The sequence below is a fragment of the Heptranchias perlo genome, chromosome 16 (assembly GCF_035084215.1).
Source record: "Heptranchias perlo isolate sHepPer1 chromosome 16, sHepPer1.hap1, whole genome shotgun sequence".
Lineage (NCBI taxonomy): Eukaryota > Metazoa > Chordata > Chondrichthyes > Hexanchiformes > Hexanchidae > Heptranchias > Heptranchias perlo.
The window spans coordinates 20,726,655-20,738,660 of NC_090340.1; the positions used below are offsets into that span (position 1 = coordinate 20,726,655).

The 12,006-nt window shown below is 47.5% G+C and overlaps 1 protein-coding gene across 1 annotated transcript in view; it reads left to right on the forward strand.

Annotated features, from left to right (window-relative positions):
* Positions 1-9,604: 9,604 nt before the first annotated feature.
* lcat (lecithin-cholesterol acyltransferase) overlaps positions 9,605-12,006 on the forward strand; it is a 70,289-nt gene continuing 67,887 nt past the window's right edge. The window contains exon 1 of the mRNA XM_067997442.1: positions 9,605-9,836. Coding sequence (XP_067853543.1) covers positions 9,665-9,836 — 172 coding nt within the window. The 5' untranslated portion in view covers positions 9,605-9,664. The remainder of the gene's footprint in view (positions 9,837-12,006) is intronic.

Sequence of the window (12,006 nt, forward strand, 5' to 3'; positions counted from 1 at the left end):
AAGCAATCTCATATCCCCTTTTAGCCAACCTGATTTCTCTCTTAACTCTACTCCGGCAATCTCTATACTCTTCAAGGGATCCACTTGATCCCAGCTGCCTATGCATGTCATATACCTCCTTCTTCTTTCTGACTAGGGCCTCAATCTCCTGAGTCATCCAAGGTTCCCTACTTCTACCAGATCTGTAAACGACCTGAAGTACCTGGTTAATTACTTCAAGTGGCACCCCGCTGGCTTTAATTGCCGGCGGGAGTCCCACATGCGGGGGCTGCGCGCGTATGTCAGCGCGTCACTGGGGAACCCGGAAGTGGGCGGGTTGGAGCCGGGCTCCAGACCCGCCCCGGGAATCCCCGATTTTTGCAGCCGCTCGGGGGTGCGAAAATTGAGCCCTATGATTCTATGAACTAAAGTGGTCAGAAGAAAATTATTTACGCAGAGCATAGTTCGAATCATTGGATTCTATTCTATGTGGAACTCTTCCCACAAACCATTGTGGAAGCAGAGTCCATAATTTTAACGGGGGTTTGAAAAAGATAAATACGAAAGAGTGTGGGGAGTAGATGGTTCATGTGGAGAAAAATACCAACACAGACTTGATGAGCTGAATGGGCTGTTTCAGTGCTGTAACTTTCTGTGATTCTACTGCTAATCTGTTTGTATCTGATCATGGAAGGACATTAAAATTGAAGTGTGAGCATAGGGGAATGTAGATAATGGTCTACATATAGGGGTAATGTGGGATTAAGCCTGTGGACTTCGATCACTGGTCCTCAGAGTTGTAGAGCATACAGAGAGGAAACAATCATAGAGAAATAAATTGCCTATGTGCGTTGCTGCTACCTCTGTCTCCGTCCATCATGTAATATTTGATTTGATGTGACCCCTTGAACTGCACACTGCATTTCCCAGAAGATTGTTGCATTATATTTTATTTGGCACAGTCAGCAAAAGCAAAATTAACACATGCTTCAAATGTAGAACAAAGATCAGATGGCACAGTCAACCAAGTCAGCCCAATCACAGAGTGAGGGTTGGCGAGCTCAGCTTCCACCTCCTGAACTTTTGCCAAGAACTCTCTGCTCTCCCTACCCTGAAACTTCAACAGGACCGACCAAGATCGATAGAATTTTAGTAGTAAGAACTGTAACCTGTGCACCACTGCCCTGCTACTGTCCCTCTGTTTTATCTTTCTTCGACAATCTTCAGGCTTTTAAAACCTCAGTTTGGCATTGTCTAATCTCTACTTCCTGAGGGAGACTATCTTTTGTTATCAACCTTGCTGCCTGCACTATGGGCAATGGTTTCTCAGTTTTACACCATGGTTTCCCATTTTAAAAAAAAGTTACCTCAGCAGTTTGAGCCTGGGATTTCCAGCGTCTGATTCTGCTGGTCCTGATGCAGCCAGTCCCGTTCATGAAAATGTATCCGAATGTACAGGCACCAACTTCTTGGTAGAAAAGCAAAATGTTTTCCAGTAATATTTTAACCGGAGTTACTGCTCACTGTACTGAGTTTGTTGCAGCATGCATTAAGATATGAAGAACACTAGTTTGCCTGTTGACACAACAACAGCAACAAAAACAACAACAACTTGCATTTATATTACACCTTTAACGTATTTAAATGTCCCAAGGTGCTTCACAGGAGGGTCATCAAACAAAATTTGACACTGAGCCACATGAGATGATATTAGGAGAAAGAAACAGAGTTAATGGGGTCAATTTTAGAACGGCCGAGCGGGTGCGTTTGTGGCGGGGGGGTTCCTAAAATTGGGGAATCCCGGAGCGGGTCCGGAGCCCGGCTCCAACCTGCCCACTTCCGGGTTCCCCAATGATGCGAATCGGTGCGCGCGCAGCCCCCGCATGCGGGACTCCCACCGGCAATTAAAGCCAGCGGGATGACAGTTTAGATAGTTAGGGGGAGTACTTGAGGTCATTGACAGACCTCATTGGGAAGAGATTTTAGCAGGGATGTGATTTTGGACTCTTCTCAACGTGTTTTCCATGCTGTGGGAAACACTCCCTGTTGTTGCAGACGTGCTTCAGTCAGCAGCCATTGGGAGAGGCAGAGGATTCCTTGACAGTTGGGGGGATACCTCATTCATTGCAGCAGGGCACTCTGTCACCTCTGACAAAGTTTTGCCTGCCACACTGTTGTCTTCACACTCAAAATTATTACATCATACCCTAAACTCTGCTGTCCAAACACATTTACCTACTTTGCAGACCCCCTCACACTCACACCATCAGGATGGGGTGGGGGAGGGTTCCATAGCTGCATTCATCACTCCAATGGAGGACGAGCAACATCACCAGCCTCGCTAGGCACGCCGTCCACCTCCGCCACGTGGAGCTACACAACACAGTGCTGCACAACAGGCACCTGCACAAAGTAGTCGTGCAACTACACATACACCCACTGTAGGGTATCCCAATGGGAGGCATCAAGGGGGTTCATGGAGAACCTCATGAAAGGGTCTTATTGCACAAGCCAGTCAAGAATGGCCAAGACGTGGCGGTAGTGGTGACCATATAATATGTAATGTGAGTTGATCAGAAATTAAATATAAGTAAAAACCATGACAAACCCTCAAACACCCTTGTGCATCCGCTTCATGCTCACGACATGTTTGCCTTACGCTTCCTACTGCACATATGTGATGCATGCCCTGTGGCTGCAGCACAGGTAGTGGCAGGTTGAGTGAGGCTGACCGTGAATGAGATGCATGAGAGGGTGAGTATGAGATGGAGCCATGAGATTGTATGAGGATTGGGTTGAGTGGTAGTGGCGGGATGAGTACTGGTGAGGTGAGTAAGTGCAGGTAAGATGAGGATGAGGGTTCAGTGGGTGTGAGGAGTGATGTGATAGAGTAGTGTTGGCAGTGCAGAAAGAGATGTGGGGTGGGGGCGGTGATGTGGCAGACGGAGTGTAGGGAAATGAGTAAGAGTACTCACTTCGGCTGACCTGGTTAGGTCATTGAAGCACCTCCTGCACTATATGCAGGTGCGTGATATGTTGGTGGTGCAGGTGACCTCCTCTGCCACCTTGAGCCAGGCCTTCATGGTGACAGAGGCAGGTTGCTTCCTCCCGTCCACCAGGTGGAAGATCTCTGTCCTCCTCCACCTCCTCCTCACCCCATCCAGTAAGACTTGGAGTGAGGCATCATTAAACCTGGGAGCAGCCTTCCCCCTGGGCTGCTCCATGCTGTAATTTTGCCTATTTTCTGCAGCATCAGTCAGTGAAGGACTGCCCCTTTAAATAGGGCTCCTCCAGCTGACAGCCTATGATGCGGGTGCGCAGTCCGCCCGCTGCGCAGCTTTCCAGCGTGAAACCCGGAAGCCAAGGTAAGTGGCTTCAATTTACTTACGATCGCGTGCCAAACCCACCGATTTCACCTTTCGTCTTCGACCTGAAACGTTAACTCTGTTTCCTTCTCCACAGATGCTGCCTCACTTGCTCAGCTTTTCCAGCATTTTCTGTTTTTATTTCAGATTTCCAGCATCCGCAGTATTTTGCTTTTGAAGGAGATATTAGGACAGGTGACCAAAAGCTTGGTCAAAGAAGTAGGTTTTAAGGAGCGTCTTAAAGGAGGAGAGAGGGGTAGAGAGATGGAGATGTTTAGGGAGGGAATTCCAGAGCTTCGGGCCTAAGCAGCTGAAGGCACGGCTGCCAGTGGTGGAGCGATTAAAATCGGGGATACGCAAGCGGCAAGAATTGGAGGAGTGCAGAGATCTTGGAGGATTGTGGGGCTGGAGGAGATTACAGAGATGGGGAGGGACGAGGCAGCGGAGATATTTAAAAACAAGGCTGAGAATTTTTACATGGAGGTGTCGCTGAACCTGGAGCCAGTGAAGGTCAACGAGCACAGGGGTGATTGGTGAACAGGACTTGGTACGAGTTAGGATGCGAGCAGCAGAGTTTTGGATGAACTCAAGTTTATGGAGAATGGAAAATGGGAGGCCGCCCAGGGGAGCATTGGAATAATCAAGTCTAGAAGTAACAAAGGCATGGATGAAGGTTTCAGCAGCAGATGAGCCGAGGTAGGGGCGGAGACGGGCGATATTACGAAGTTGGAAGTAGGCGGTCTTGGTGATGGAGCAGCTATGTGGTCGGAAGCTCATCTCAGGGTCAAATAGGACACCAAGATTGCGAACGGCCTGGTTTAACCTCAGACAGTGGCCAGAGAGAGGGATGGAGTAGGTGGCTAGGGAACGAAGTTTGTCGCAGGGACCGAAGACAATGGCTACAGTCTTCCCAGTATTTAGTTGGAGGAAATTTCTACTCATCTAGTACTGGATGTCGGGCAAGCAGACAAACTAGAGATAATGGAGGAGTTGAGAGAGGTGGTGGTGAGGTAGAGCTGGGTGTCATCAGCATACACCCCATTACCAAGTTATCTGTGTGGTAGTGTAGTGGTTCTGATACTGGACTAGTAATCTAATAGGCTGAGACTGATGATCCAGATGAATGTGGGTTCAAATCCTATCATGGCAGTTTGAGAATTTGAATTTAGTTTTAAAAAAAGATGGTTTAAGTAAAAGTGACTATGAAGCTGTTGGATTGTTAATAAAAACTCAATTGGTTCACTAATGTCCTTTAGGAAAGGTAACCTGCCTTCCTTACCTGGTCTGGCCTATACATGACTTCAGTCCAACACCAATGTGGTTGACTCTTAAATGCCCTCTGAATTGGCCTAGCAACCCACTCAGTTGTATAAGATTGCTACACCACCTTCTCAGGGTAACTGGGGTGAGCGATAAATGCTGGCCTTGTCAACGACGCCCACATCCCGAGAATGAATTAAAAACAAATCCCCACGTCTTTTTGTACCACTGAGGATAATTTTGTGAGACATCTGTCCTTTGTTACAGCTGCCTTTGCCCACCTAATATACAAGCCACAGCAACAAAAAAAAGCTGCAGTGAGACTCAGACAAATGACTGCTATTTTATGTTACAGACCTGCTTCCGTTAAAAGGGGTCAGTGCTGGGACCACTGCTTTTCTTGATATATTAATGACATGGACTTAGGTGTACAGGGCACAACTTCAAAATTTGCAGATGACACAAAACTTGGAAGTGCAGTGAACAGTGAAGAGGATAGTGATAGACTTCGAGAGGATATAAACAGGCTGGTGGCATGGGTGGACACGTGGCAGATGAAATTTAACACAGAAAAATGCAAAGTGATACATTTCAGTAGGAAGAATGAGGAGAGGCAATATAAACTAGAGGGCACAATTCTAAAAGGGGTACAGGAACAGAGAGATCTGAGGGTATATGTGCACAAATCGTTGAAGGTGGCAGGGTAGGTTGAGAAAGCGGTTAAAAAAGCACACGGGATCCTGGGCTTTATAAATCGAGGCATAGGGCTCCATTTTCGCATCCATGATCGGGTGCATTCGGGGTTGCGAAAATCGGGGATTCCCGGGGTGGGTCTGGAGCCCGGCTCCAACCCACCCACTTCCGGGTTCCCCAGTGACGCGCTGACATGCACGCAGCCCCCGCGTGTGGGACTTCCGCCGGCAATTAAAGCCAGCGGGGTGCCACTTAAAGTACTTAAACAGGTACTTCAGGTCGTTTACAGACCTGACTGACCTGATATTTTAGGAGGGCTGGGATTTTGAAATTAACTGGGACTGTTTCCTGTACTGGGGGAAACACTCCCAGTTCAAATGGACATGTTGCAGCCATCAGCCTGTGGCAGCTGCAAAGGTCCATTTGACAGGTGGGGGGGCGGGGGAGACCCTCACTCATTGCAGGAGGCCACTCTGTCACTTTGGACAAAGTTTGGCCTCCACCACCGTCTGCCTAACAATAAAATTCACAAACTTGCACACTTACCCCGGTGTCCAGAGACATGTACTTACCTTGCGGACCCCCTCAGATGTACATCTTCCGGATGGGGGCTGCCGCAGCTGCAGTCATGACCTCCTCGGAGGGCGAACAGCATCACCAGCCTCACCAGCCTCGCCGGCCATGCCGTCCACCTCTGACATGTGGAGCTCCACAACAGAGTGCTGTGACACATCCACCTGCACAGCAGGAGGGAGGGCAACCGCAGAGAGAGATGTGTCGCAGAGGGCACTACCCTCGCCACAGGGTCCACAGACCGAGGCTCAGCTTCCTGGACCTCTCTGAGCAGCAGTGCACACGGAGGCTCAGAGTCACTCGACATGTAGTCGTGGACATCTGCAGCCTCCTTCATGCCGAGCTGCTCCCGGCTGGCCCGAGCACCATCTTCTTACCTGTCGCTGTCAAAGTCACCACTGCCCTCAACAACTTCTCCTCCACATCCTTCCAGGGTGCCACCAGGGACATCGCCGACGTCTCTCAGTCGTCTGCACAAAAGAGCCCTGCAAATACACCTACACCCACTCTGCAGTGACACAATGGGTGGCATCAGTTGTGGGTCTTCATTATGATCCTCAGGAAAGGGCATTATTGCACAAACCAGACAAGATTCGCAAAGATGTGGCAGTAGTGGTGCCAATATAATATGTGATGTGAGTTGATCAGAAATTAAATATAGGTAACCATGACAAACCCTCAAACACCCTTGTGCATCCCCTTCATGCTCACGACACGTTTGCCTTACGCTTCCTACTGCACATATGTGATGCATGCCCTGTGGCTGCAGCACAGGTAGTGGCAGGTTGAGTGAGGCTGGCTGTGAGAGAGATGCATGAGAGGGTGAGTATGAGATAGAGCCATGAGATTGTATGAGGATTGGATTGAGTGGTAGTGGCAGGATGAGTACTGGCGAGGTGAGTAAGTGCAGGTAAGTTGAGGATGACCTTTGAGTGGGTGTGAGGGGTGATGTGACAGAGTAGTGTTGGCAGTGCAGAAGGAGATGTGGGGTGGGGGTGGTGATGTGGCAGACGGAGTGTAGGGGAATGAGTAAGTGTACTCACTTTGGCTGACCTACTTAGGTCATCGAAGCGCCTCCTGCACAGTATGCAGGTGCGCGATATGTTGGTGGTGGTGGTGACCTCTGCCACTTCGAGCCAGGCCTTCTTGGTGGCAGAGGCAGTCCACTTCCTCCTGCCCTCCGGGGGGAAGATCTCTGTCCTCCCCCCTCCTCCTCCTCACCCCATCCAATGATACCTGGAGTGAGGCATCATTAAACCTGGGAGCAGCCTTCCCCCTGGGCTGCTCCATGCTGTAATTTTTCCTATTTTCTGCAGCATCAGTCAGTGGAGGACTGCTCCTTTAAATAGGGCTCCTCCAGCTGACAGACCTTACTGCGCATGCGCAGCCCGCCCGTCGCGCAGCTTTCCAGCGGGAAACCCGGAAGCAAAGGTAAGTGGCTCCAATTAGCCTGTGATTCCGTGCGGAGCACACTGATTTCACCGGGCGCGTTACCCACGCACCCAGTCGACCCCCCGCTGTGAACCCGCCCCCCTGCTAATATCGAGCCCATAGAGTACAAAAGTATGGAAGTCATGATGAACCTTTATAAAACACTGGTTCGGCCACAACTGGAGTATTGTGTCCAGATCTGGGCACCACACTTTAGGAAAGATGTGAAGGCCTTAGAGAGGGTGCAGAAGAGATTTACTAGAATGGCTTTAGAGATGAGGGACTTTAGTTATGTGGATAAACGATTGCAAGGAGACTTGATAGAGGTGTTCAAAATCATGAAGGGTCTAGACAGAGTAGATAGAGAGAAACTGTTCGCATTGGCGGAAGGATCAAGAACCAGAGAACATGAGGAAAAACTTTTTTACACAGTGAATGGTTAGGATCTGGAATGCACTGCCTGAGGGGATGGTGGAGGCAGATTCAATCACGGCCTTCAAAAGGGAACTGGATAAGTACTTGAAAGGAAAAAATTTGCAGGGCTACAGGGATAGGGCGGGAGATTGGGACTATCTGGATTGCTCTTGCATAGAGCCGGCACGGACTCGATGGGCCGAATGGCCTCCTTCCGTGCTGTAACCTTTCTATGATTCTAAAAGCCGATTCCTTTGGTGCTCAATTTGCCCTGTTTAAACTGTAGGTCAGATCCACCAACAATGGAACAACTGTGTGGCACAATCTGTAATACAAAGCTACTTTTGTGACTTTTCATTCTGCCTGTGGATTTTGCTTGATTTCAAGTGCAGGCCAGCAGTGTGAAAGCTGATTGCAATTGCATAAATGGCCATGACCAGAATCAAAGTGGCGGACATTATGCAACACTTGCCATTGGCAGCAATTTACCTTTGCCACCATCTGACCCGAGCCTCCAGAGGCACACAATGGAACTGCTTTGAGCAAACCGGCTTGTACATGTACAGAGCTGTGGGTGGAGCTACTCAAGCAGAGATCCGAAACAGGCTGCTTTACAAGAATTATTTTCCAGTTCACAATCAGATGGGTGCCCAGACAACAGCACTGGCACTAGGTCATTTGTGCCAGTTTTATAACAACAACTTGCATTGATATAGCAGCTTTAACATAGTAAAACGTCCCGAGGCATTTCACAGGAGCGTAATCAGACAGAAATTGACACCGAGCCACATAAGGAGATATTAGGACATGTGACCAAAAGTTTGGTCAAAGAGGTAGGTTTTAAGGAGTGACTTAAAGGGGGAGAGAAAGGGAGAGAGGCAGACAGGTTTAGGGAGGGAATTCCAGAGCTTAGGACCTAGGCAGCTGAAGGCACGGCCACCAATGGTGGGGCAAAGGAAATTGGGGATGCGCAAGAGGCAAGAATTGGAGGAGCGCAGAGGTTATAGCTCAAGTAGAGTTTCAGTTGGGCATGTGTTCTGGCAAAGGGTAAAGAATTAGACATCCACAAAGCATTTGGATCGCATGATGCTGCACCTCCGAGCCCTTATGATATGCCGTATAAGCATAAAATATACCCTCCCTCCTCGAAAAAAAGCAAAGAACTTTGGAAAAATGCATTTGTATTTATTCATATGGGGTTGACTGTCTGGCTAAACCATTTATAAAGTAAAGTAACATGCCTTACATAAATGGATAGTTTGAGTGCTTGAAGAGTCGAATCATACATGTTTGGATTCTGTTTTTCTCTCTGACACAGTGGAGGAGAAATTAGTCCTCGTTGCGGCCACATTTTCCACTAATCCTATTTGGAAATTCTATATAATCTTCCTTCTTCATGACGTACATCACAGAGAGGCAAGTCCTTGTCCACAGTAGAAGTTATGTCTTCACATAATAATGGCGTTTCAGGTGTACTGGAGAGAATGAAACACAGTGACACTGCTGGAGGTAGTTCACAATACACAGGGTAATGCAAGTCTGGTTTAACATGGATACAAGTCTTGGCTAAAATTTCCTACATTACAACAGTGACCACACTTCAGAAGTCCTTCATTGGTTTTGGGATGTCCTGAGGTTGTGAAAGGCACTATATAAAATGCAAGTCTATAACATAAGATACTCAAATACACAAGCGGAAAAGCTTTTTTTCTTCTTCCAGAATTCCTTCACTCATTAATTGGGACGTTCTTGTTTTTTTTTTGCTCTTCTCCATTTGCAGAACTGATCTGTCTGAGATTAGAGTTGAAATCCATTGTTGGCAGAGGGATGGGTATCAGCCCACTGAGTATTTACTCAGCCTGAACTATCAGACTTGCTAGCGCCAGGACCTTGAAAGGTCTGCTAGTCCCCAGTGAGATCCTCTCAGACTGAAAGGGAGCAGCAAAAAAATGAGACATTTCCCTCGACTGAGTTTTGTCCTCTCCCTGATCTTGGTGGCTCTCTCTACCCAGCCGTCAGCATCCGATTCACCGACACTTTGGCTCATCAACGTTTTGTTTCCACCAATAGGTCCTGAAGATGCAAACATAAAGCAGAGCGAACTCCCACCTCTGGTCATCGGTAAGCTGAGCTAATGATGGGATGGGAGGGGGAATTAAATGTTGTCAATTGTGCTGATTTTTTTTGGAAAGACTACAGGCACTCACTGGCATTCAGTAAGAGGAAACTACGAACCCGACAAATGCATCCATTCGGCCCCAAGAAGAACAGGTCAGCTCCAACATTGCTGCTCCTTCACTGTTGGCATTTTGCAAACTGACAGCGAGGCCCAATGCAGCAGGGTTTTGGAAGGGAGAGTGTAGGATGAATTTCGACAGACGTTTACAGCTCTGAGTTTTCCGGCATATTGCTTTTGGCACTTAAAATGGAGGAAAACGAAATACCCTACGGGAGATGTGATGCAATAAAGAAACTCGGTAGCAGTGATCTTGGGTTAGACTGTTACCTGTTATAGAAACCACACAGTTTTAATTTCCATTGAAATCATTGGGCGGTGTCTATAATGGGGGCTGATGTGCAAGCCAGTTTTAGGGCTGGGCAATAAGTTGAAAATCTACCCCGGTGTGTATAGGGCATATGCCACGGCCACTGGTATTAGTGGAATTTGTGCCCTTTTTTAGGATATGGTTTATTTGGAGTATTAATATTAGAACATAGAAATTCCACAAAACCCCTTCAGGGTGGCAAAAGTCCATCAGAGCAGAACTCCAGCCCTGTACTTTGGCCTTGCCATGATCCCATCTCAAATTGCAGGGACAGGTTTATTTGAATAATTGTGTTGCTCGCCCAGTGCCCATGGAGGTGCAGCAGTGGTACTTGCCCAATTGTACCACCGGAAATACGGAGCAACACCCAGCCACGCCGAGAGTGGAAGCCCCAAGCCTTTCTTGCCCATGTGTAAGACTGGTAGTGTGAGGCTGGCATGTGCAGCACCTTCCCTGGTGACAGGGACCTTGTCCCATACTGCTGATTGATAAACCGTGCAGTTCATATTGAATAGATTATCCAGACATCATTTGCCAAATTATTGCATTTAGTTGCAGCAGTCTCATTGTGAAGCAATCTCACATTGCTTGTCCCGGTTATGAAATGTTTGTGCTAGCTTCGACATGTTCAGCTGTGTAACGTTTAACAACATGATTGAGGGAAAGTACAGTTTTTTAAAATGAAAAGTGTTTTTCATCATCCTGCAGCATGTGTAGTTTTAGAGTAGAGAAGTCCAATGTTTTAAGACTTTGGACAGTCTGGACTTGATTTGAGTTGTGATTTATCCCTTAACCTGTTTATTTTCATTTGCCTGATACTAGGCTCATTTTAGGCACCCAGTTGATCGGCATCAGTTGTTTGTCTTTGATTTGGGTACGTAATGAGTGAAAGACCTGATTTTAATCTCGCACATATAATTTGTCTTCCAGTATTCTGCTAGTGTTTCAAGGGCATTACTGGTGATGTAATAGAGCATCAAAGATCATGGTCACCTTTATTACCTTTGCACCAACACCACACCATGTTTACAGAGAACCTGAATGTTGTTTTTGAAAGAAATGGTAGATCAAAGTTCATGTCCTGTTAGATGTTTGGGTGGGCACAGCTCTTTGAGGGCTGCTGCTGCTATTTAAAGGGAAGGTGGCCACCTAAAGGGAAGTGGCTGCTGTGGAGGACAAAAAGTTACTGATAGACAAAAAAATGTTGAGGGCAAAAATTGGCTGGTACAGAACATAAGAATTAGGAGCAGGAGTAGGCCACATGGCCCCTCGAGCTTGCTCCGCCATTCAATAAGATCAAGGCTGATCTTCGACCTCAACTCCACTTTCCTGCCCAATCCCCATATCCCTTGATTCCCCTAGAGTCCAGAAATCTATCAATCTCAGCCTTGAATATATTCAATGACTCAGCACCCACAGCCCTCTGGGGTAGAGAATTCCAACAATTCACAGCCCTGAGTAAAGAAATTCCTCCTCATCTCAATCTTAAATGGCCAATCCCTTATCCTGCGACTATGCCCCCTAGTTCTAGACTCTCCAGCCATGGGAAACAACCTCTCAATATCTACCCTGTCAAGCCACCCCATAATCTTATATGTTTCAATGAGATCACCTCTCATTATTCTAAACTCCAGAGAGTATAGGCCCATTCTACTCAACCTCGCCTCATAGGATAACCCTCTCATCCAAGGAATTAATCTAGTGAACCATCGCTGCACTGCCTCTAAGGCAAGTATATCCCTCCT